This window comes from Molothrus ater, chromosome 6 (assembly GCF_012460135.2).
Source record: "Molothrus ater isolate BHLD 08-10-18 breed brown headed cowbird chromosome 6, BPBGC_Mater_1.1, whole genome shotgun sequence".
NCBI lineage: Eukaryota > Metazoa > Chordata > Aves > Passeriformes > Icteridae > Molothrus > Molothrus ater.
Genome location: NC_050483.2, coordinates 57,019,704 through 57,045,280, shown reverse-complemented (window position 1 = coordinate 57,045,280; position 25,577 = coordinate 57,019,704). Strand labels below are relative to the sequence as shown.

The following is a 25,577-nucleotide window of genomic DNA, read 5'->3' as shown; positions in this document are numbered from 1 at the left end:
GTAAATATAATATACTAGAATGTAATTATAATATAATGTAAATATAATGTAATGTAATGTAGATATAATGTAATGATAATATAATATAATATAATATAAATGCCTTCTAAGAACATGGAGTCAGATTTATCCCTGCAAATACCACAGCTTAGGGCTGCTCAGCTGCTGCCCTTGCAGCTGTTGGAGTCTTGGTGCTACGATGCCCAGTGGGTAGGAAGAATGATGCACAGAACTTCATTATATCAGAAGGTTAATTAATTACTTTATTATACTATATTATGCTATATTACAGAATATTACACTAACAAGAGCTATCACTAACTAAAAAACTAACTAACTTGTGACTGTCTGCAGACTGACAGTCCACACAGCTTGGACTGATAGCCTAATTAACATAAACAATCTCTCCCAGCATCCAATTACTGAATTCTTTCAGGTAAACAACCGTCCCAACACATTCCACCACGTGCAAGCACCAGGAGCAGCAAATGAGATAAGAATTATTTTGATCATTCTTCTCTCTGTTCGGAGGGCACGTGAATACCACACTGGAGCACTTTCAGTGGGGGCTGATTGATTTAGTGGATGTGGAAGTGCAGAGCTGGCAATGTGAGTGAGGAGAAGGCCTTGGTGCTGGGCAGGGTGTTGAGAGCACAGACAGCTGGCGGGTGACCCCGGCATGGTGACAAATGGGGGACCAGGTGCCCCTGCTCGTCCCAGCCCCGTGCAGTTACGGAAGCCCCTGGCGCTGAAGGAAGGCTTCCTGTGAGCAAGGCTTCCAGAAATAAACACTGACCTCTTGGTACAGCTGAGTGCAGGGGGGGGAGGAATCCAGGCAGCTCTTTGGGGAGGAGTTAAAGCTGAAATCCTTGCAGTTTAAAGGGAAAAAGGAATTAATCTGAATGGTAGTGGCTGTGCGTGTTTTGGAGCTGGCAGGGATGCGTGGTGTGGTGATGTGTGGGTGAGCAACAAGAAGGAAAATGTTCACACAGCACAGTCAGGGATGGCTCTTCCCTGACATGTGTGGAACCATCAAACAAGTAAATATTTTACTGGCAGGAAAGTGGGATGGATTGCTGGGTCACTGCTGCAGCAGGACACTGGTGGCTTTGGGTTTCCAGGGTCCAAAAGGTTTTCCCTTTATAGAAAGGACATTATAAGGGAGAAGAAGATGGGGGAATAACTCATCACTATTATTGGGGGAGGAAGTCCCCCAATAATCAAAGAAAGAGAAGCCAGCATAGAATTTGTATAAAATCTCCTTTACAGAACTGAAACACGTGACCAAAAAGAACTTGCATAGCCTTTAGTTTTCCTTTGCTTGCAAAGGATTTGTGTATTTGCAGGTTCTGCTTTCCATTTCCTGTTTTTGTTTTAAAATAGGCAGTTGTGTGCTAAAATGAGAACTTTCAGATAATCCTTGTCTTGAATCCACCGTGCAGCAGCACAGAAACCTGTCACCCACATTGCCTCAGACCTGCTGGGATGTTCCTCCTTTCTCTAAGGGCTCCTTAGTGAGGTTGTGATGTACTTGAGCAGCTTCAGGGCTGTTTGTTTTTCTTTTCAACTAAAAAATCCCCAACAAAACAAGATGACCTCTGTCATCACTTTTAACTTTTGAAACTGTGTTCAAGATTTCCCACATTAGCTCAGAACCACTGAGTGCTCCAAAGACAGCATTGGCTGCTCTCTTGCACTGGAATTCACATTTTCTGAGGCTGTAACTGTTACACCTCATCTGAAGTGATGCTGCCTGATCAAATGTTAAGCTGATTAAACGCAGCATTTGATTATTATAAAAAGGAATATGCAGGCACCCACTGTGAATTGTGAGCTCATATGAGGGGCAAAATGTGGCTCTCAAACATGCACTGGATTTACACGTGGGAATTCTTGTTGAATGTGAATCTCTAGCTTGGAGAACTCCTCAGTGAGAAGAGGAGGTTTATTTAACTCGTTAATATTTGTAACATCTCCAGGTGTAATTGGGTTTCCAGTTCCTTTTGAAGAGGGAAATAGGTCAGCTTGCACCATTTAAGGGGTTTATGTCCCATTTCAAAGTAGTTTTTACATCTACAGGTCACAGTGCTTGAAGTTGATAATCTCACAGTCTGTGGTCCATTGTACTTGGAGTTTATAGACCTTTCTCCATGAAATGGTTGTGAGGTGGTGCCTTCTAGGGTAGGGCACCACCATATAATATAATATTTGGAGTTTATAGACCTTTCTCCATGAAATGGTTGTGAGGTGGTGCCTTCTAGGGTAGGGCTCTGCAGTGGGACTGGAATTGTCCAAACCTTCTTTTTTTGGCAGTGCCTGCAGGTCCTGGCCCAGGGCTGCATCCAGCCTACAGCAGAGGAAATGTGCAAAATGCATATCAGGGCAGAGGAGTACAAAGCTTCCTTTATTCTATAAAACCTTTTTCATCGTTAGTTTCCTGTCTTTACACTTTAAAACATCCACTTCTTTTAAAATTATATCAGTTTCTGGGAGGCGGAAGGCATTGCTCCTTTTCCTTTGATCTCCATTTCTCTGTGGCTTTTCATCTTACCTCAAGGCAACAGCACTGGCTTCTCAGTTACTCCAAAAGCAAATGTTTATGTGTTAAATAAATGCAAGTACCTGAGTCTGGTCTCACATCTATTTAAAAACCAGGGCAGCAGTAGAATTGCAGTGCTGGGAAAATGCTGGAGAACCAGGTGCTCTCTAAAACTTTTCTTCCTTTAAAACTCTTTTTCTGCCAGTAGAAGAGCTGGGTTTTTTATGAGGAGCGCTGAAGGTGTATTTTGAGGTAGCTGTCATAAAGAAATTTCCCTCCATTCCACTCCCCAGTGGGTTAGATTTGCAGTGGAAATGGTTGGTCTCTGGGCTCTGGATTTCATCACAAAAAGAGGAAGTTTTTAGGGAAAGTGTTATGGGAAAATCTGATTCTGTTCTCTTCCTCCACCCAGCAGGGCTTCTGTGACTTTGGGCCTTTGCATTTAAAGGTTTTTCTACTCCAAGGTCCATGGCTGCACTCACCAGTTCAGATGTAATCTGCAATAAACTCTAAGATGGGTCATTAGATATATCTTACAGGTCATGTATGGCCTAACAGAGGAAACAGTTTATGTGAAACATCAGATTAAAGTGCTGCAGTTTTTGCATTAAACCCTCAGAAATTCCTTTATTGGTCGCTGCAGCAGCTGACTGGGAAGGGGCTCTGAGCCCAGGGTGTTGCTGGGTCACTGCTGCAGCAGGACACTGGGGGCTTTGGGTTTCCAGGGTCCAAAAGGTTTTCCCTTTATAGAAAGGACATTATAAGGGAGAAGAGGATGGGGGAATAACTCCTCACTAATTTCTACCTTTGGAGTCAGAACTGGCTTTATCAGCAGCAGCTCTTTCCTACCTAATACCACATTTTGAGGCTTTTTTTGCCTCTTTCAGTGTCTGCTAGCAGAACTGTGTCCTGTTCTCTCTTAGCTGAGGTGTGCTCTGGCAGACCTGCTTTGTTTTCCTTTTAAAGTACTTTGTTTCACCACACACAGTTTGCACACACTCCTGCCCTGAGAAAACTCTTGACAGTGTTTGAAACAAATTGCTGTTTAGAAAAAGCAGATGGAAGAGGTTAAAAAGAAGCACTAGGAGTCCTATATTTCTTCTATTGATTTTCTGGGCTGGGGCATTTCCTGTATTTTCTACTGGGAAAGTTTATTTCTGGTAGAACAGAGTTCTTCACTCAGAAAACCTTAAAGTTCTAGGAGCTTAAACTCATAATTTCATTTTTTCGTAATCCCTAACTGTAACAAAAGAGCTCCATTAGAGCCAGAAGGCATCTGCTTTTGCAGAATTTATTGCAAGATGAAGGCACTAAATTTCCTTGCTGGAAATCAGAATTGTGATGAGTAAGCAATGGTTCTGCAGCAGGTTCCTGGGGCAGGGGTGAGGGAAATGGGCTGAGCAAGTTTGTGGCATGGAGAAGGGTCTGGCATTCATCTGACACCTCAGAGAGCACTTTCTGCTCACTAAGCCCTCAGAAAGCAGCACAGGGTTATTAACAATACCAATACCAAACCAGCCTGGCTTACTAAGCTGAATGTGCACAGCACTGCTGTCTGCAGGTGGGACTGCTGGGGCTGCAGGGGTGGTGCCTGTGCTGGATCACTTGTCTTTGGCAGAAATTTATAGCAGCCAAAACCGTTGTGCTATTTACAGTGACTTTTCCTTGTACCCCTGCACTGTGGGCTGTGTTCAGTCCATAAGTTGCCATAATCTGGGTGAAAATGTGTTTTTTATCTCTCTATGCATAGCCCTGTCTTGACAGCCACACTTAATGCTGCAATTGTATACGGAGAAGCATTGAAAAAAAACCCCAAACAAATAAGAGAACTCCTTCAGTGGTTGCACCTATTGAATGGATTTTCTCCCATTTTGTCTGTGGGGTCTGGAGGGTGGAGGAGAGGAGAGGCAGGGCTGGCAGTGGGACCTCGGGCAAGGAGGGACTGGGTTGGGCTCATGAGGAGCCCTGGCTGAGCTCATGGCTCTGTTAAACTTGAATTCTGTGTCAGAACAGGCTGGGGTTCAGCAGGGACTTCTGCTACCAGTCACAGCTGGTGGGTTTAACATCTAAATACAATCACACTGCCCACAGAGTGTCTGCTAAAATGGATGAAAATCTGTTTGTTTGGTTTTTTTTAAATTGGAGGATCAGGCTTGTAGCTACTCCCTGGAAGGATGAATTGCTATTCTGAGTTTGAGTACCAGCTTTGTGCCTTGTGTTTTTGCCCTGCCTTAGTCATGTTAGTCTGAGAGAGGGAGAACCACACCATATTTGAATATCACCAATGTATTTCCTGGGGCTATTTAATGGAGAACAGCAATGAGCTTGGCTCATTTTATCAACAAATTCTGTTTGACTGCACAGACTGACTGTGGTAGAGCTGACTGGTTGAAAGGAAAGCAGAGCTGAGCAGAGGAGCTCAGTTTGTACCTGCTCAGGGCTGGAGAGGAACCCAGGGCACACATTGCTCAGCAGAAGCCAGGCCAGGCACTGTCCAGTTCCTCCTGTGCTCTGTCCTCTGATACCAGAGACCCAGTCCCTGCAGCTCCTGTGAGTAACACAGCACTAGCTCATCCCAGGGATTGGTAAATCCAGTGAAAATGCTGGCTCCAGAAAGGCTCAGGAATGCAGCAGCCTATGCTACTGCCTTCCTACTGCTTCACAGCTTTCCACACTGGAGTATTTTGCTTGCTTTATGCAACCACTATTTATTATTTAAATGATGAATCTGGAAGATTTCCCAGATCTAATGTCTGCCCCATTACTTTATGTCATGGATACTGCAGATAATCAGATGAGCAGTAAATCTACTCTGTGGAATAGAATTAATTTTTTTTTTCCCCCTGTAAAACAACTTGTGAATGATTTTTCTTTTCTTCACTCCCATAAAATACCTAATAGGTAAAAAAAAAAAAAATCAGTGTGCCAAATTCATAGTTATTCCATATGTATCTCTAAGTGATGCATCTGCAGAAACACCCCTGGGAGTGTGTTTATCTCAGGTAGCAGGAGAGATTGTGTGAAATAATCCCTAGCACTGGTACTTTCAGTTGGGTGGGTGCAGGGACATACTCTGGGGTGGTTTGGGCTTGTTGGTTTGTGTTTGGTTCTTTTTCTTTGTTTAGGTGAGGGTTTTTAGCTTTGTTTGGTTTTTGGTTGGTGTTTATTTTAGCCAGGTTTGATTGTGCTGTTTCTCCACTCTCTCTGATTGTTTCTGACGTCTTTCCTGAATTTCTCTGGAACAAGACCACCCTGCTGAGCAGTGAGGGGATGTTTGCCAGTGGCCCTGGGTGTTGCTGAGCTGCTGGTGGGTGCTCTGGCTCTCAGCAGCAGCAGTGCCAGGGGCTCTGGGGCTCCTGGGGAGGCACAGGGGGTCACATCTGCTGCCACACTGAGCCCATGTAGCTCTCACAGTCCTGTCCTGCTGAAGTGGTTGTGACACAGCCTTGGGAAAAGAGAAAAAATGAAGAAAAACCCTCCCAGGAACAGCCAGCTTGATTCTGAGCCTCCAGAAAGAGTGTGAATTACACCTCTTTCCTTGAAAACAGGAGGGGTTTTTTAATTTTTTTTTCCTCCCACCCCCTCCACGGTGATGAGAAACTGAAGGTCAGGAATGAGCCCCCCAAGGCTCATGAAGAACAAAATATGATGTGTTTGAACTGATGTGAAAGCTTAATGGGGAAGATCAACATCCAAAGGCTGCAGCCAAGGAAAGGGGGCTTGTTTGGGCACAGGCTGAAGCAGAGCATAGGCATTGCTGGGAATGGGAAGTGTGAAATGGTGGGGCAGGGAACACACAGCCCTTTAGCCCTGCTCAAAAATAATAGTGCAGGCTTTTTTCAACTTCAGAGTTTAGTCTGCCCTCAGTAAAAACAAGTTACATGAAAAAACTGTGCACCAGAAAAAGCAAACCTCTTTTTCCTGGTCTCTGCTTATAAGATTTACAGGTACTTAAAATAAACCTATGAAAAACAGACCCAGTGTGCTGGAATTTGCTAACTAGTGAGAGCAATTACCTCCAGGTCCCAGGACCTAACGGAGCTCGGCTTTTTGGAAATAAAACTTGGCAAGCCCTTCTTCCTGCTGCTGTTGTAAAGGTGTACATGAAAAGATGTGCTGACCTCTGCCAGAAACCCCAGGAATCCAGTTCAGAGAGATTCTCCTGTGGAGGGGATGGCTGGAATCAGGCAGCACAGATGGGGACTGGTGTGGAAAAGGCAGCAAAACCCATTCGCTTCTCATTGTGTGGCTTCAGCGTGGCAGATTCTTTGCAATTGCCTGGTGTACCACAGTAATTAAATGGGTCAAGAGCAGTAAGTTCAGATACTTAACAAGAAAATAAAGACCTCACTTGACAGCCAGCAGCAGGCTGTGCTTGTTTCACAGGAGTAAGGAGAATGAGGGCAGGTTGTGCTGTAAAAGTCGATGGGAGCCTTTTTGGCAATGATTTTGTGTTGCTGCAGAGATCACCTCCCAATTAACTGTAAGTGCTGCAGTGGCTGGAAGTCAGGTTGTCTTATGAAACTAATGCTCCAATTTCAGATGTCCTAGAAAAAGGGAAACAATAGACTCTGTTTTTCTCCTTTCAGTGATATATAAGTAAGGGAAGATAAGAAAAGTAATGAGAAAGACACAACCAACCTTTGTTAATATTGAAATGTAAAATACTCCCATTTTCACTGGACTGTTTAATGCATGAGGGGAAAATGAAGTTGTGCAATGAAATAAATATGATAGAAGTGAAATCCAAGATGGGAACTGATTTTTGTAAAAAAAAAACTTTCTGTTTTGGAGGGTAGAGGTAGTTTCACACCAGCATTTTGAAGGAAATTTTTTGTTGTTGTCAGTGCCCATCATTCCTGCCTGGGGAAAGGAGCTCCTGTTTCCCACAGCAGTTTTAAAAGTCCTTTGGGAAGGATGAGATCTTCCTCTTAAAATATTAAGGGACAAGTAACAAGAATCTTAAGAAAAAAATTAAAACCCATAAAATGTGTTCTGCCACAAACCAGGAGCTCTCTGCAGACCACCTCCCCTTGCAAATTAAGAGATGGGACCAGCTTTGTTGCTGTGTTTGTAAATTCTTTTGGACTGAGCACTATTAAAAGGGTTTATTTTATTTTATTATTACGTTGTGTTCTCCTGCCTGTGTCTGTGCTGATGGAAACCAATGTCTGGCAGTGAGGGCCAGATTCTGTCACAGCTTGGTACAAAACACCTCAGCTCAGTCACAGGAGGTAAATTCAGTCTCAGCTTCAGCATCTCACCAAGAATCCCTCAGAAACATTGCTCATGTCTGTGCATTGTGGTTATTAGGTGCAAGAAATACAGTTTTTAAAACTGTAATTAATCATTTCTCAGTAATCTCTTTTTCTATGCTTTTATGGCATCAATGGGTATGACTGTTTATTATGTCTTACCTATAAAATCTGACCTGTTTTATATACTCTTTATGGAAACAGTGTACAGTCATAAATTAAAAGATGCAACTGTTTTGGATATTTTACTGGTGGTCCTGTATTTTCCTGCCAAAAGTGCAGCTGTTTTAGGTTTCTTGGGATAACATTATAAAAGGCTGTGTGCGTTTTGCAAGTTTATGCTTGGATTGCCAAGCCAGAGGTGGAATGACTCAACCTTCCCAGGAGCAACATGTACCAAGTGAGGAATCAAAACAGCGGCCGAAGCGCCCCTGTGGGAAGCACTTGGTGTTTATGGGGCTGTGTCTGATGGTCAGGATGGGAGATGGTTCTTGTGCTGCTCCTGCTGGGCTCTGGATCTGTTTGATGGGGTTTGGTGCAGAGCTGGGGGAGAATCTGTCTTGTCCTTGTCTCATGGGGTGCAGGAGCTGTGGGGTTACAGTGTGGGATGGAGCCATCCTTTAGCAGGAGCTCTGCATGTGCGGCTGGGGTGGAGCCCTTGGAAGGAGCCAAGGGGAGCCAAGAGTGGCAGTGCCAGCACGGGCAGCGTCTTTGTGCTTCCATGTCAGTTTGTGCTTCCATGTCAGTTTGTGCTTCCATGTCAGCTCCTGCTTCCATGTCAACTCCTGCTTCCATGTCAGCTCCTGCTTCCATGTCAGTTTGTGCTTCCATGTCAGTTTGTGCTTCCATATCAGCTCCTGCTTCCATGTCAGTTTGTGCTTCCATGTCAGCTCCTGCTTCCATGTCAGTTTGTCCTTCCATGTCAGTTTGTGCTTCCATATCAACTCCTGCTTCCATGTCAGCTCCTGCTTCCATGTCAGTTTGTGCTTCCATGTCAGTTTGTGCTTCCATGTCAGTTTGTGCTTCCATGTCAGTTTGTGCTTCCATGTCAGCTCCTGCTTCCATGTCAGCTCCTGCTTCCATGTCAACTCCTGCTTCCATGTCAGCTTGTCTTGTTTCCATGTCAGCTCAACGCTCTGGGAGGTTTGGGGTACAATTAGATGGCTCTGCAAATTGGTGATGATGATTAATTAATAGGAGAGTTTAGAGCCTTCTTTAGCCAAAGTGATGGTGGCCTCCCACAGATCTAATTCCCAGGGTCAGTGGGCTCCAGGCACAGGTAGGAAGCAAAGGAAGCTCAGCCCTCTGGTTATCAGAGCAGCTGGCACAGTCAGCTCGGGGGAGTGTTGGGCATTAAGTGGCAGAGCTGAAACCCTCCTGTTCCTCTGGTGGTGTCCTTGTCTGGGCAGGACCTGTGGGAGTGGGGAAATGAGCCAGCCCCAAAGGGAGCACAGAGACACAAACCCTGGGTGCCCTTAACCGGGTGCCACCAGGGCTGGCTGGGGCAGCCTGATGGAGCTGTGTCATTGCTTTAACTCTCACAAGCTTTACCCTGCTGTGGGCAGCTCCATCTCCTTGCCTTCTCCTGCAATGTTCTCTCATCCTCGCTGTGCTGTGAACCGCAGGGTGTTTGATGTGTCTGAAATAACGCTGCTCTTTGCTGCAGGTACCTCACCCACGTTCGAGCCGCCTCCCCGCAGGACCTGGCTGGGGGCTACACGTCCTCGCTGGCTTGTCACCGGGCCCTGCAGGACGCTTTCAGCGGGCTCTTCTGGCACCCCAGTTAGCCCGGGAGCACCAGGCTGTGACCAAGGGACACGCAGCGGGGCGAGGAGCGACGCAAGGCGGCGAAGGCGGGGCGGGATCGCGTCCGCCCGCACCGGCCGGGCCGCGCTCGCTGCTCTGTGCCCCCCTCTGGTGCAAACCCGGCTGCGCTCAAGTGTTAAAGGGAAAAACCAAACCCCCTCTGCACCAGAGCTTTGGAAAATGGCAGATACATTCTTGTGGAGGGGGAAACTCGTTACTCATGTGGCACTTTGCTGAGGGAGGCTGAAGCAATAAGCCACATCTAATGGAAGATGTGAATAACTCAGCTGTGTACGTTTGAGGCTTAAAGAAATACACTTGTAAATTTTTTTTTTAAATAAAGCCAGACTTTAATAAAGTTTGTGGTTTTACTCTTATTGCAGGGTTTTATTTGCACAAGCATTTAAATGCCATTTTGATTATAACATTTAGTGTCAATATTCAAGCCTGCATTTTCTTCCCATAAAACTAGTTTTCCCAGTTTAGACAAGTGGGTTTTTCCTCCTGCCAGCTGGATGAGACAAGAAACTCTGGAAATATGCTGACACAGCTCTTGTGTGGGATCCTTCCTCCCTGTGTCACTTGGTTCTTACCTTTGCTTGGAAAACAAAGCTTTAGCTCAAGGTCTTTCAGCTGAGGTGCTCTAGAAGCAATCTAAGAAATGTCAACACAAGGCATTGTAGTCAAAATTGTGGGGTTCCCTTTTGGGGTTTGTTTGTTTTGCTTTTGTACGTTTGCTTTTTCCTGTTTATCTCCATTTGCAGCTTTTCTGTCATAAACTCAGGAGTTTATTTAGATGGGAACATCCCTTTGGCTTTGGGGATGGTCCCTGCCACCTGATGTGATCCTTTTTGTATTCCTTGCCTGCTCCTTGTGATGGAGCCTTGACCAAGTGCAGGAGGTGGGAAGCTGCTCAGGACAGCCACCCTGGGCCATGTTTTATAGGCCACCTGCTCATAGCTGCTGAATCCTGCTCTGAGGAGTGCACTAGATGGATGGATTTTCTCTATGCTGTAATAAAGAGATGAATGAGATCTATTCCAGACTTGGTGTTTTCTTTTTAAAGAAAATGGGGGGAGATGGCAACATTTCCATTGCCCTTTGAAATCCCCTTGGTTGTGCCCAGAACAGCTGCTGACAAGGAATGTTCCAGAAGGCAGAGGTAAGGAGATCAGATCCTTCCCTCCTCTATTCTCCTTTCTCCCAGGCTCTTCCAGGCTGGCAAAGATGCACCTCACCAATGATCTCTTCCTATTAGTTTTGTAAAGCCCCAGGTCATGCCCTAATGAATGCAGAACTGCATGTGCATATTAATATTTATAATTTCAATACATTCATTAACTTGTGCCTAGTTTGACTGTTATTTATTATGCCATTTCTTGCACACAGAACTGGCAACTGCACAGAAAGCTGGAAAACCCCTGGTTATGAGCATAGTCACGTATCTGCTAGTCTGGTATCTGAACTGAAGTTATGCTGCTGGAATAACACTGGCATTCAGTCCTTTTACTGCTTCAAATCCTTCCCTGGGACACTGTAGTGAAAATCAGAGTGACATATTTTACAGGCTTGGCCCAGAAATGGTGATCAAAGCCTGGTTTGGGTTGGTGCAGTGGTGCCAAGCCCTAAATTGGGGCTGTGGAGCAATGTGAAGTCACAGGGACCCACAGTCTGTGTCAGGCAGGATCCCAGGGTGGCTGCACTATTCCAGAGTGGTGGAGGGACATATCACTCCAGCAGTGCTTGTGGGGGGCCCTGGAGAACAGGAGCTGCCTTCAGATGTTTATGGCAAGGGGGAGGGCAGCAGCTGGAGAGCAGCAGAGGTGTCAGGAAACGGGACAAGCAGCAGGGGCTGGGGCAGAATCCCAGCAGAGCCGTGCCTGGGAGGGGAGAACAGGCTGGAGCTGCAGGGGCTGGAGCTGCAGGGGCTGGAGCTGCAGGGCTGAGCAGGAGTGCTGGGGCTCAGTGCAGGCCAGGGAGGGAGCAGGACCCCTGGGTGAGGCAGGACAGCCTCCCTGGGGATGGATCAATGAGATCCTGCAGGAACCCGGCTCGCTCCCGACACCGGCTGCGCAGCCAAGGGAAGGAAAGGCCTCCACACGGAGCCACCAGCAAAACAAATCCCTGGCCCTTGGTGGTGTTTGGGTGAGAACCAAAAATGCAGCAGGCTGCAGGCTCAGGGCTGGGGCCACAGCAGCAGGGCCAGGAGGGTGACAGACATCTGGTTGCTGGGCGTGAGCTCAGAGCCTGGGCTGAGGGAAAATATCTGAAACTGAGAGGGCGAGCCGAGTTCTCCGGCCAAATAAACTATTTGTGGTTGACATTGCCCAACAATAGTTTGGATGGGTAAGAAAAGGAAATCAAAGGCAGAGGCTTTTCAAATCCCTGCAGAATACAAGCAGCCAGCCAGAAAGATCATCCAGGGACTGCAGCAGGGGAGCAGGCAGAGGTGGGGAGAGCTGGGAGAGGGCAGAGGCACAAAAGCCACGGCAGGACACGGTTTCAGGACGACAGAACTGTTTTCCAGGTGCTGGTTTCAGCCTGGAACTGCAATGAGAGCATGAACTTCATCTGCAAACATGCAAAAGACATTAAAGTCTTTCTGGCTCTAACCATGGGCAAACACAAAGTTAGGAGTCAACTAATCTCTAACTAAATCTTGGTGTTAAAAAGAATTTTTTACTCAAAACCTCAGGATGTTGGGCTATCAGGCCCTTTTGGTATCTCAGGTTAAGCTTTTGAAAGGTTACCTTGCTTACACAAGAGTTGTTTGTGCATCTGCTAACCATAATCCAATATTCTGAAACCAGAACACATCTGTCAGGGAGAATCCAGGGCAGGGGTTGTATCAGTCACCTTCCTAGACCTGACAGAGACATAGAAGTCTGTTCTCCCCACAACTTGCACATCAAAATGCTACAGCAGAAAACCACCCCAGGCCCTGCCACTGAGTTAGCACAGGGCATGAAACAACAGAGAGCAGGGAAGTACCAAAACACATTTATTATAAGAGAATAAAGTTTTAAATTTTTGTAGTAGCAATTTCAATTGATCCCACAATGAGAAGAAAAGGTGACTGCAGGAAGGAAGGCTCCCAAAATAAAGCTGCAACTCAATGGGAACACAGCTCTGCTCCTCATAACTCAAGGGGTAAAACAGAGACATCCAAATATCCCTTACACAAACTAAGGTAGTCCCCATAGCTCTGGTTCTTCAACTCAGTGCCTTCTTTTCTGAACAATCTTGGCTGGTACAGAGACGTTTCGAGGCTGGTTTTGCTGGAAAAGGTTAGAAAAAGTAAGTTATTTAATGTACTGTAAACAGACTGACCTACCACAAGCTCTGGAAAAGGGAGCTCTGTTAAGGGATTTAACAGCAAGAGATGAGAGTTAAAATCAGGATTAACAGTCACAAATGCAAACTCTTAGAGCAATAATGGGGGGTCTTTACTGAAAGCCAAAAAAGACTTTGCAAAAACCTATATGGAGCTACATTTTGACCTACATTTCAGTGCAATCTGACAACAGCATAAAAGTAAGTTTCATGGCATTAAAGCTTTATAAAAACCTCCTTTCCTCCAGTTCATGTAACTGCAGATGGGAGCCTCCCTCTGCTCCCTTTGTCATGTAGTGCAAAGCCCAGGATCATTGAAACCAACCAGTTTCTTAAATGATAATTACAAACAAAAAAAAACCCCACAAAACAACCAAGTTCAGCACTGAAGATCTCTAAGGATATCTATGTCTCAGTTAAACTCAATCAGGTACAGAACCTGATTCTGCTGATGTGGTGGCTCCAGACCTCACTGAGTCTGTGTGAGCATAAGGAGAAGGTCAGAGCTGGGAGCAGTCCCTTGGGAGTGCACTGATCTGGGCAAAAACACAGCTCCAGTTCAGAAGGACTGAGCTAACAGGGACGTGAGCTTGGCATTAGATCAGAGCCACTGAATATCCTGCACTGGAAGGGCCCACAAGGATCACTGAGTCCCCATCCTCCCTCAGCCCCAGCCTGAGGCATAAAGGTCTGGTTTATGGCCTGTGGGGTGATCCTGGTCCCATTGGGAGCTCATGCTGGGATCAGAGGAGCAGGCTGCTGTGAGCAAAGCAGGGAAAGCCCTGCAGCTGCTGCACACGTGCAGGCGCTGGGTCCTGCCGGCCACCTCTGCGCTCAGCGCCGCAGCCACGCCGCTGTCACACACCCGGAGCGGCCCACGGGGCTGAGCAGGTGGGACCAGCCCGAGGCAGCCTGAAATCCCAATGCCACCTGGGAGGTTTGCTCCTCACCTTCATCAGGGCAGGGCCTCTTGTAGAGCACGTCTGCTGGGATCTGGAAACTGAGGCACAGCATCTCCTTGTTGGGCGCCACGTTCCTGACCAGGAACGTGGAGCAGCGCCCAGCCAAGGAGGTTCCCAGCACGGCTTCTGCTCTCTCCTGAATGTCTCTGGCTGGGTCACTGTGTTTGGAGAACCCATAGCAGTGCACAGTGGGGAGGCCAGCAGGGCTGCAGGGCTCCCCCACCAAGAGATGCCTGAACACATCCAGGAACTCCACAGCCAGAGCTGGCAGATTCATCACTATGTGGAACGCCCTTTTGGGCTCCTCCCCCAGGAGCGGGAGCTCTTTGCTGAGCTCCTCCCTCACCAGCCCCTGCAGGAAGGCCCTGCCGTCCATGTTGAACACCTTCACCCTGGTGTGCACTTTGTTGAGCTGGCAGTTGTGCAGCAGCCAGGTGTAGGAGTCGGGGTTGAGGTCGTTGGCAAACACTCGGCACCTCCTCTTGGCCGCCGGGATGGCGAAAGGGCCGATGCCAGCAAAGACATCGAAGAGAACATCGCCGGCCCTGAGCAGCCCCACGATGCGGCTGTGCTCGGTGGACAGGCGAGGGTTCCAGTACACCTTGGAGAAGTCCAGCTCGTAGGAAATGTTATTTTCTTTGACCTGGAAGTCCAAAGTATTTGGTTAAGCCTCTGTGTTCAAACGCCAGGCAGATTTAAGCATTATCGCTAATTAAGAAAATTAAAAACCAAGGTGCCTTATGGAAAGGTAACACGTACATCAGCATTGTCCCACTGGGAGCATATGTGAATCTTAAATAAACAGATCAGCTAAGCAATCAAATAAACAGATCTTAAATCTTTAACAGATAACTCATCAGAAACAGCCACATCCCCAGTGTCAATCCTGATAGCTGGCTTTATACAGGTCTCCATCACCAGGTGGAAATAAAGCAGCAACTTAAAATGACCCTACAAAAATCTAAGGGTTTTCAAGAGCTTTGTGGCTGGCTGACAGCTCCTTTATTGAAAGCAGACCTTGGAAAGATGCCTCAAGCCCTCCTTTGTGAAGTGCACACAGTAAATAAGTGTCTGAGAATGATAGGCCCAAGAACAGGAACCGTCAGCCAAATTCAAAGCCACTGGGAGCCAGTTCTGCAGCTTGAGTAATACTGTATTTCATCTCCCAAGGTGACAGAGTCTGGAAGCTGATCCAAACCCAAGCTTTGGGATGACCACTATCTCAAGAACAGACCTGGAAAGGAAGAGTATTTATTCAGATGAGAATGGGATGCAAGCTAATACTCTCTTTGCACCAGCATGTGGAATTGTCTGATTCCAAAGTAACTTGGGATCCAGATCTCCACACTGTTTGCTTTGCCAGCAAGAAACACCCTGAAGGGTCTCTGCACTCCTGGATGCAGCTCCATGGTGTGCCAGGTGTGTGGTGACACCATCTGCATAACATTCAATTGTCACTGCTGCCTTGACAATCCAATGGCCTTCTCTCTGCATGACAGGATGTTCCACCAAGCTATTCAACTTTTTACTTGGTAATCTCATGTTTTCTCCTTTCAAAGTATAAAGCTGCTAACAGATAAGAGAAAATATTTTTGTGGAAGCAGTGGCCAAGTTTCCATTTACAGACAAGAAACTCTATGTGAAGAACACTTGGCAGTTACACAGTGATTGCACTGATAAATGTCAGAGCAGAGGAGACAGGAGATTTGTCTTGCTGCTGACAGGAGAGGAAAAAGGCAAAGGCAAAACGTTGCCTAAGTTGCAAAGTTGGTGAGATAGAAACTTCTGTACCAGCCACTGTACAAGGCTTGGTGAAATCAGGAAACTGGATTTTCTTAGATCAAATCCACATCACTAAATCTAGGCTGTGAACTTGGAAGAACACATGCCTTCCTGATCCCTGTGGCTGAGTTTGCCCTTGGCAGACCAGGACAAAGGCATGCAGCAGTGACAGCCAAGCCTTAGGCTCAGACAGGTGTCAGCAAGGGCACTGTGCACAGGAATGGTCTCAGCAGCATCCCTGCATCACACCTCTGCTGAAGATTCCTTTGGGTTTTAGCACATTAAATTGAAAACACCAGGGGGAAAAGGCCTGTACCTTGGTCACCAGGTTGCTCTCTCCAGCAAGCACTTCCATCTCAAAATTCCTGTACGTGCTGTCGATAATATTGGTTTTATTCACTACACAGGTGACTCCTGGGTTCTTGTCCATTATAACCTGGCCTGAAAGAGAGGGTGGGAGATAATTATGGTTAAGGGACCAAGACTTTCAGTGTTCTACAACAGCCACAACAAACCTGCTGTTTACAGCTGAATTAACAAAAGTGTGTGTTGGAACAACCTCCCTGTCATGACTCAGGGCTGCAGCTGTGCCCTGTCCAAGGCACACATTTCAGCTCAGTGCAGTGAGAGCATCACGCTGTGAGAACTGTGCCCCTCAGTACAGTACCGTTTTAACAATATACAAATGCCACAAAAACCTTCCTGAGAGGAGCTGCTGCACCTACCAATCAGGTGTCTGTAGGGCAGCTGGTGATCCCTGAGATTCAGATGAGCAATGTGCCCAACACGGCTGAAGCCAGAGGTGACCTCCTGGCCCTCGGGAAGGACGGCCCGCAGGATCTCCTCCGACTTGAAATTCTCATAGCTCAGCTCCAGCTGGTACTTGCACACCTCAGGAGGGACATTGAGCTGTTTCAGGACCTGCTGCTCTGCCTCTCCTAATGAGAATTCCGGTACTTTATGAGGATCCAGGATAACAAATCTGCTGCCCTCATCCTCTGGGTCCTCCACCACCCGCTTGAGGCCGGGGCGCTGCAGTACTGATTGTTTCAGGGACTTCAGCACACTGTGCACAATTTCTTTCTTGACTTTAAGAGCTGGAACAACCAGAGTCCTTTTGAAAGCCTCTCTGTTGAGTAGTGTCATCCCACGCACTCCAGGATGTGGCAAATACAGTTCTGGATTAGTTTTATCCTCCACAGTTTCGGGCATTGTGAACAAAGTGTTTTTTTTAACTACTACAAAGAACCCAGGTATTGTGCCAGAATGTTGTGCCAACAGCATCCAAACTGCTGGAAATGATGTATTTGATGCAGCTGTTCTAAAATGATTAGTTTTCAGTAGTCTGGCACAGTATCCCAATCTCCACAAAGTCCTAGAAGAGAAATTATTCATTTTATAGACGTTATGTAATCATTCCATTTAAAAGGCTGCAAATCACATGGATTTGCTGTTCTCTTAAACCAGAATTTCCATCTGTACCAAACAATCCACAATAGTTTAGTAAAGCTCTTTATTATGAAATATATGCTGCAAATTTGTTATTTTGCAAATGTACTTTTAGACTCAAATGTTAACTGACTTCAGGCGGCGAGATAATCCCCTCCTGCCAAAAAACAGTGACCTCTCTTTGTTCTAATAAATGTGATATTAATCTCAGTAAGCCAAATGGAAATATTTCTACTGTCTTGATCCTACTCCTGTTGGATCCCTCCTGTGTCTGGTAAAATTCATTACCAAGCAGTGGTTGCTAGAAAACAGTTATTAGCAACAGTGGTCATGATCACTCTGGTGATTTCTGCCTCCCATGCCCCAGTGTGAGAGGTTCCATGCTCTGTAACATCTTTGCTCCATGAGGTGCATGCCAGAAAGGTCATTAATTAAATGCAGTGTCCCCCATAGGGTCCAGAGGAGCGTCAGTAATGTCTGTTCCTGCCACTGAGCCCCAATTCATGCATGGTATGGAAACTTGAAAAGTGGCTTCACACTTCTCTAAATGGTTTCCTCCACTAGAGACAGACCAAAAGGGCCAAATTTTCTGCCTTGGCACTGGCTGCTCCAAGGCAGGAGCCAATGGTTTAGGTGGTTCTGGAGGCTGGCATTCCTACTTTTTTACAAGCTTGTTTTGAGAGAGAGGCTCTGCAGGGAAATTGGTTCTCCTGCCTGCCTCCCCCAGCCCTGTTACCTCTCCAGGGTAACAACAGGCTGTGTGCTCTGTCCTTCACTTTGCTGTGCCCGAACCCTGCCAAGGCTGCTCCTGCTCCCATCCTGACCTGCCCCTCTCCGTACATGTCCCAGGCCGCCCCTTTCCCTGAGCCAGGCTTTTGGCAGAGCACACCTCCTTCCGAAAGGCACACGGCATTGCTCACCCTGTGCACAGGAGAAATCCCTCATCCGGAGGCCTCAGCATCCCCGTGCTTCTCCTGGGGGTGGAAATGGGTGGTGGGGGTCTCAGAACCAGAGAATGGAATTGGCTGGAAAAGATTTCTGGGATCATCGAGCACCCACCACCATGGCACGGGGTGCCTCGCCCCGTCTTTCCTTAACCGCCTCCAGGACAGTGACTCCCCCACTTTGCTGGACATCGTTCCCATGCATGATCACCTTTCCTGTGACCAAATTCTTTCTAATGTCCAAACAATTCTTTCTAATATCCAAACGAAGCCTTCCCTGGAGCAACCTGCGGCCATGTCCTCTCATCCTGTCGCTTCTCGGTACTGCATTAAACCCACATGACAGAGCCGCCCTCAACGCTGGATCCGGCTGGAGGCCACTGCCGCCACCTTCCCAAGGCACCCATGGAGAGACACCACCCCTTCCCTCAGCGCCAGGATCCGCGATTATCCCGTTCTCCCCTCAGGGAATGTTCTCCCCTCAGGGAATTCTCTCCCCCCGCCGCCCCCGCCCTCACCTCATACCGGGCCCGCGCGCCGCGCGCGCGCGTCATCGCCGCTGCGCCGGGATGGGCGGGGGCGGGCGGTGACCACGCCCACAATTCCACGCCCCTCCATATCCCCTCAGCGGGGCGGGCACGGCCCCGCCCCTCGCCCCTGACCACGCCCATCTCACGGCCACACCCGCGGTTGGCCCCGCCCCCGGCGCTCCCCTCAGAGGCGCTCGGCGGGCGCGGGGGGCGATGGCGGCGGCGCCGCCTTGGGGGTCCGGGTGGGTCCGGCCCCTGCCCGCCCGCGGCTGGTACCTGTCCGCCCGCGAGCGGCCGGAGGAGGACGACGACGAGGAGGAGGAGGAGGAGGAGCGGGAGACCGCCCCGCTGCTGCCGCCGCCGCCGGGCAGCGTGCGTGTGAGGGGCGGCGGGGAGGGAGCGCCTTGAGGGGGCTGCGCTGGGCGCTGAGGGGACGCTCGGGGAGCGCGGGTTCAAAGGGCGGCGAGACGGGGCTGTGAGGGGCGGTGACAGCACCGGGGACGGGAGAAATCACCTGGATGGGGAGGGGGGGATCAGCCTCTGGTCCCGTGGCTGCTCCTGATCCCTTCGCTTCCCTGACTGCTGAGCGCTGGGAGCGCTGCCCGGGCCCTGCTGGAGCACGCAGGGACAGCCTGATCCCAGCCCTGAATCCTGCTGTGCTCGTTTTGCGCTCTGCCCCCGCTGTGCTTGAACCTTGTGGGCGTCTTGGGATGCTCACGGCATCGTGTGTGCACAAGGATTTGCGTTTCAGAATGAGAAGTGAGATTTTAGATTAAAGAAGGAGAAGTTGACTGTTGCCTCCTCCCTTGAATTTCATTTTAGGAAAAATCAAAAGAGTTCTTTCACTAACTGTACTTTTTTTTCTGTCCTTTTCACAGAGTTCTTCAAGTCATGGTTCTTCCTTTGCTTTCTCAGTGTTTAACTTAATGAATGCAATCATGGGCAGTGGGATACTTGGCTTATCCTATGCCATGGCCAACACAGGAATCATGGGGTTTAGGTAAGTTTTCAGTTTTTACATATACTCGTTTTTAAGCTCCCCTTGTAGGTTTGAATTGAACAAAAAAAATTACTGAGACTCCTTTGCAAATCTGAGGAAGAAATAAATAGCTTGTGCCTTTCAGAATTGTAGATTAAGATCTTCCCCTTTTTGATTTAGTCATTCAGATCTGACCTAATCTAAGTCCTACCCAGATGTTGCATTAAATTGCCACAGGGTGGCAATTTCTTGGCCATTACTCCTAGTAGATTGATATTTTCCTTTCAAAACTCTGATTTCCTTTAGCTCCAGGAATGGGCCTTGTGGAATAGGATGGATATGTGGCTGAAAACTCTGAATCAACTTGTGCTTTTGTTTGCACTTTTGCTTGTTGCAAATGTTGACCTGTGGGTGATGGGGCCAAAGTCACTGGAATTGTCACTTTGTCCATTTCCTAAGCATTGGTTTATCTTCACTGGGGGATGTGTGTTTGTGTATATGTGCACACACAAACTCCCATGGTTATGGCCATCCTGTAATCCACACATCAGGGCAACTTGGCAAGTATTGGGAAGATCAGAGAACACGTGAACCACAGTCAGCAGATAAAAGCCATAAAATGAGGAAATCCTGTAGCTTAGTTCTTGCAAGAGTAGCATTCTTAAAGCTCGAAAGTGCATTGTGCTGTAAAAGTGCTTAATTGTGAATATTTTGTGGTTTTTAGTATCTTGCTGCTGATTGTTGCCAGCCTTGCTTCTTACTCTGTGTTTCTCCTGCTCAGTATGTGCACTCAGACTGGTAAGTGCCAAGGATTTGTCTAACAGTGAGCTCTGAAATATTTCATCAGTTTTATCACGGAGACATGACCCACTATAAAGATTGCAGTTAACAGTGGTGTCTGATTGACTGACCTTGAATTATTTAATGTTTTAACAATTAATATCTGCCATTTAAAAACAGGATTTTGAGTCTTTTTATGCAAAGCCGATGCCAAACTAACTGGTTTCTAATTTTTTAAATTTTTTTTTTCCAAATACCTCTCTTATATTTCCAGAGAGATCCTGCATTTCTGCAGCAAAATTACTTTGGTGCTGGCTGAACCTCACTAATCAGTGTGTGCTTTTGCTTTCAGTGAATGCTTAAGAGCAATAAAGGAGCAGCCTTTCATTCTCCTAGGAGTAGTGCATATGTTTTTGTCCATGGTTTGGAATGGGTACCATTCAGGCTTTTCAATCATATTGGATTATTATTATTCTCCTGGTGCTTTATAGATGCAGCTTATGGAGCATTTTTGATGCTGAATGAGAAGTCATGGTGCAGCCCTTGGAAAGTGCACTGCTTTGAGACAGTTCAAACAATGCATTCTAGTACCTGCAGTCAAAATCTGCTCCTGTTTTAATTCCTGCTTCTTTGAATTGCTACTGAAACAACTGAGTCTTTCCTTGACTTCTGCTACACAAAGATCATGTTACAGCAGGAAGTTTCCCTGCTTATTGCTTCCCTCTCATCTGTTTTCCTCTCTTTTTAAAGGTGGTGGGAGAAAGCTTCTGCCTCTTCCCTCCTTGGCTTTGTTTTCTTTAGCTGCCTTTGGTCTCTCAGATGATTGCTTCCTGATTCTTCTCAGATCTGCTGCTCCTGTCCCCACCTGTTGAGTGATCTTCTTCATACATTCTTAAAAAACACCCCTCAGAGGTAGGGTTGCTTTTATGCTTGGTATTGTTGGCTGCTTGATGATTTGGGATTAAGGGTTTGGTAATTTTTTTCTCCTTTTGGAGTGCTGCTTCTTAGAAAGGAGTCAGAACCTGAAACATGAAGCTAGAGAGGTACATGAGAAGCAAAAAAAAAAAAAAGGGGAGATTCAGGTAATTTTAATGGCCTTTTAACCTCTTCCTTCAGGCTGAAAAGCTCTGTATTTTATGGGCATTAAGTGGCATTAAGCTGTTGTCTAGTAAAAAAAAAAGAGATTCTTTCAAAAGAATTATGATGAGGAGGAAAACTAAGATTTAAGTTTTTTGAAGTAAGAAGAGTTTGGATGTTCTGAGCTCAGAGGCCTAATATGCAAGAAGGGTTGAACTCCTCAGTTCTTGTCCAAAGGCAAGAGTTCACCTCAGGAAAGCATTTTTGAAATGCATGCAGCTGAAGTGTCAGGGTGAAGAACTCCTCTAGTCTGAAAATAAGAATTAGTTATCACCTAATGCTGGCAGGTAGGACTTGCACCAGATTTATGTCTGGATAACTTTGCTGGATTTATGACCTTTTGTGTTTTGATTTTTAAAAATAAGATTTGAGATTATATTGCCTATAATTCCTGTCAGCTATTAAAGTAATTAAATGTTAGATAGCATTCCAAGTTTTTCCTTGGAACACTGTCTGTAAAAAGTGGGAAATACAACCTTTGTACCTTGACAAAGCAAAATCTCTGTACGTGTTTGATTCCAAACTACTTAATCAAACTTTTTCTTTTAAAAATCTATATTAATTTGTAAACAGTGTTGGAATATTAAACTTAATCCATGGGAAAAATTGGAAGGAAATTTTAGTAGTTTTATATTAAAAACAAACTAGAAAAAATTGAAAGGTGGTGAAGAGAAACCATTGAAAGTGTTTGTAAACTATTATTTAGGAAAGAGGTGACCTATAAAACACCTTCTGAAAAGAAAGCACTAATGCTAATTCCATTTCAAACAGAGGCCAGGATTTATTAAGCACAAGCATTTTAGTTGCAGTTCAAAAATAAAGAAGTGTCTTCAGTTACTCATTTATGTTGGTTTGGACTTTGACAAAATCAAGTGATTTGTGTCGACCAAAAGGCTTAGCAAAAAAAATATTGCCAGGTGTCGAGTGTTGAGTTGAGATTAGTCAGTGTTTGTCCTGGTGTTAATTCAGTATGACCTGTGTTGTTTTGGGCTGATAAGGGCTGAGATTACTCTGCAGAGCAGAGGAATTGGGAACTGAAGTGGGATGCACTTTGAAGTGTTGTGGCAGTTTTTTTTCTTTTCATTTTAGGAGTCAGTCACAAATATTGTTGGTACTGCACTTGCCCCTTCACATTTAAAGGGATAATTTCCATGGAGTGTTAATAACATGATAAAAAATAAACTAATCAGATAGAACTTACTTACCTTTATATAAATTGCACTAAATATTTTGTTCCATATATTCTTGAAATTACAGAAGTAATGTGATCAAGTAGTAGGGCTTCCCAGTGTTTACAGGACTAAACTGATTACAGAAACAGTTACTACAGAAAATACTCTAAGGTTTCATATTGCTCTTTTGGAATTGTGTGGAGAATTTTGTTCTCTTTGCTCATAACTCCTCATACATGTGTGCTGTATATTAATTACCATGTGGTAAAAACAACTTGCTCTTAAATATGTTTACTGTTTTACTGATTTTTTTTTAATGGCTGCCTAAAATGCTTTTTATTAGTAGTTTAGTAGTGATTAGCTCCTTTTAAATGGAAATTAAGAAAAACACAAGGTAAAATCTAGTAAGAAATATTTTTTGTTGAATGATATTTGTTAGAGTCAGTTCCAGGTTTATGCTGAGCACTGAATCTGGCTCATTTAGTTTTGTTATTTCAATTATATTGTGAGAATGTGCTGGAGTCTTTAGTAGAGCAGAATGGGATACACTGCCCCTTGAGAAAATTCATGAAGTTCTGTTGGGTTTGGTTTCTGTTTGGTTTTGTTTTGTTCTGTTGCCCTCTGGGCACTGCTGTGACTGTGTGCAGAATTTCAGTGAAATAAAACCAGCTAAGCTTGGGCAGGTGTGAGCTCCAGTGCTGCCACCTGATCTGGGTGAGGTGCCTGTGGCTCCCCTGCCTGTGTCATTTACAGGGGATGGGGCTCCTCCCAGGTGTGAAAAGCTCACCCTGCACAGCTCAATTAAACTGTGACAGGAGCAGTGTGGTACCAAACAGAACCAAGGAAGAGAAACCAACCACAGAATTATGTGGGTTTGAGATTAATTTTACCCTCTGAAGCATTCACAGGTGTTTTATTATATCCCAAGAAATGAGTGGTGTTTCTCAGAAAACTTTCATCTTTTTGATACTGCTTGAATTTCTAGTAACAAAATACACAGTAACAATGAGAGGCTTTAATAGAACATCCTTCTCTCTGAGAAGGGATTGTTTTGTTTTGAGTTAGAATAGAAGTGAGCTTCAGCTAAAACCCAGCAAAATTATACAGGAAACCACAGGCTGTTTTCATGTAATTATGTAAGTGGGGTGCAGGTAAGGGCAGGATTTTTGTTTTGCTCTGGGTTTTCTTTTGGGTTTTTTTTAATAATAGGTTTCAACTAAAGAAAGTGTTTACCTTTAGCTCTCTTGAAAATAGATAGGGCCTAATTCTTAAAAGCTGGAAAGATAGTAATGTTTATATTTCTAGAAAGATGAAAATGTATCCTCTGTTGTCATCCTAATTTAAAAAAACCTGCTGTTTTAGGAATAAAATACAGACATATCTTATATCTAATTGCTAATGCTAATTTCATAATCCTTCACCCACAAAGAAAATCTTTGGGAGAAGACAATTTGCTATTAATGTACTAGTATTATATTTTAAATACTGAAACTACAAATACTAAATTGAGTTTCTGAAGAGTCTCTGAATGTTTGAGAATAAAGCTGTGTTTTGTAGCAGGAGTAAAGGTGAATATAAAAGCTATTTTGTAAGTAAAAAATGCTATGAAATATTTAGTTCTGCATTTTATTAATTTAAAAAGGGCCAAAAATAGCGCTTTCAATCTTTTCAAGTTAGAGATATTTTAGCTCTTTTCTTTTTTTCCCTTACCAACAGCTGTCACTTCTTATGAAGACCTTGGCCTTTTTGCATTTGGATCAACTGGAAGGGTGAGTATTCATTTTTACCTGTTTTTCTTCTTGGTCTCATGCTTCTGATCTGCAAATGTTCTTTGCATAATAAAGAAATATAAATGAAATTAATAGTATATTGCTAACACCATAGTATGCTGAGAAATCCATGACAGCCTGAAGCTTTTCACTTGGTTTCAGTTTGTGGGTCTGCTCTGTGGAAGCCCAAGTTCAGTTCAGTTTGCACTCCTGAAATGCAAGATTTTGTGGTGCTTTCCTGTCAGAGTGTTCACTTTCAGTTGTCTGTACAAACCTGCTCACTGGCATTGTTGCTCAGGGTTCAGATTTGATACGGTCCTGCCTCTCTTGTAAAAGTGTTAAGGGACAGGAAAGTGATGGATTTGCTGTTGGTGTTTCAGCATTTTATAGGGTCTGAGATAAGGGATGGCTTTTCATGTCATTTCCACTATAGGAACAGCTAAGAGTACATAGGATGCATGTTACTGGTTTCCTTTTGTTTAATAAGCTCTTCACATGAATGTTTCTTACTTGTTTGATCTCATAATTATAAAAAGCCCACCAAACCAACAAACAAAAGCAACCAAACAAAACCACCATTTCTGATACATACATATACAACATAACCATTTCTGATACAAGAGTAATGAAAATGTTAACTGTTGTTTTTTGGTAGTGTGCTCTGAATCTCTCTTTCCCAATAGTAATGTTGCTGCCAGTGAATAGTGCACATTTAATGGTATGAATTCTATGCTCTGTGTTCCAGTTATACCTTACTGAAAACAGATTTTTACCACATGAGTGGGATTTTAATGTTGTACTGAAACAGTGCAAACTTTTTAAAATTAGTTTGCCTTAACAGGCTAGAGACTGCTTTCTTTTATCTGAGTGTCAGTGAGAATTAAGCCTGAGCTATCAGGTGTTTGTAGCTTCCATTAGCATTAATAAGCAGTGAGTGTAGTCTGAGGATCAATATTTATTGACCAAATTAACAAGTGATCAACCTCAAGAGATAATAAACCTTGATAATAGCAAGGAATAAGACATAGTTATTATTTACAGGAGCTGTTCTGTATACATTAACCATGAGCCATTACTTGAAAAAGTCATAGAAATATAGAGCTTAAGAAGAAACTAAAATGTGACTTACCCTGCTTTTGC

At 45.2% G+C, this 25,577-nt stretch overlaps 3 protein-coding genes across 4 annotated transcripts in view; 2 read left to right on the top strand and 1 right to left on the bottom strand.

Moving 5' to 3' along the window:
* The window catches only part of MNAT1 (MNAT1 component of CDK activating kinase), a 119,561-nt gene extending 108,923 nt beyond the window's left edge, over positions 1–10,638 (top strand). The window contains exon 8 of the mRNA XM_036384859.1: positions 9,461–10,638. Coding sequence (XP_036240752.1) covers positions 9,461–9,581 — 121 coding nt within the window. The 3' untranslated portion in view covers positions 9,582–10,638. The remainder of the gene's footprint in view (positions 1–9,460) is intronic.
* Positions 10,639–12,583: 1,945 nt separating this feature from the next.
* On the bottom strand, positions 12,584–18,647 carry TRMT5 (tRNA methyltransferase 5). 2 transcript variants are annotated; one of them, XM_036385072.1, is made up of 5 exons: positions 18,589–18,647; positions 16,403–17,052; positions 15,994–16,118; positions 13,884–14,538; positions 12,584–12,878 (listed from the first exon to the last, which is right to left on the bottom strand). In XM_036385072.1, exons 1-5 carry the CDS (start codon positions 18,591–18,593, stop codon positions 12,814–12,816), a joined length of 1,500 nt encoding a protein of 499 aa, XP_036240965.1. In that variant the 5' UTR covers positions 18,594–18,647; the 3' UTR covers positions 12,584–12,813. The 2 variants fall into 2 exon arrangements, with proteins under 2 accessions (XP_036240965.1, XP_036240964.1); XM_036385071.1 differs by lacking the exon at positions 18,589–18,647 and adding an exon at positions 18,047–18,509.
* A 166-nt stretch (positions 18,648–18,813) lies between these two features.
* The window catches only part of SLC38A6 (solute carrier family 38 member 6), a 38,066-nt gene continuing 31,302 nt past the window's right edge, over positions 18,814–25,577 (top strand). Inside the window, exons 1-4 of the mRNA XM_036384930.2 lie at positions 18,814–18,972; positions 19,479–19,600; positions 20,304–20,377; positions 24,385–24,437. Coding sequence (XP_036240823.1) covers positions 18,814–18,972; positions 19,479–19,600; positions 20,304–20,377; positions 24,385–24,437 — 408 coding nt within the window. The remainder of the gene's footprint in view (positions 18,973–19,478; positions 19,601–20,303; positions 20,378–24,384; positions 24,438–25,577) is intronic.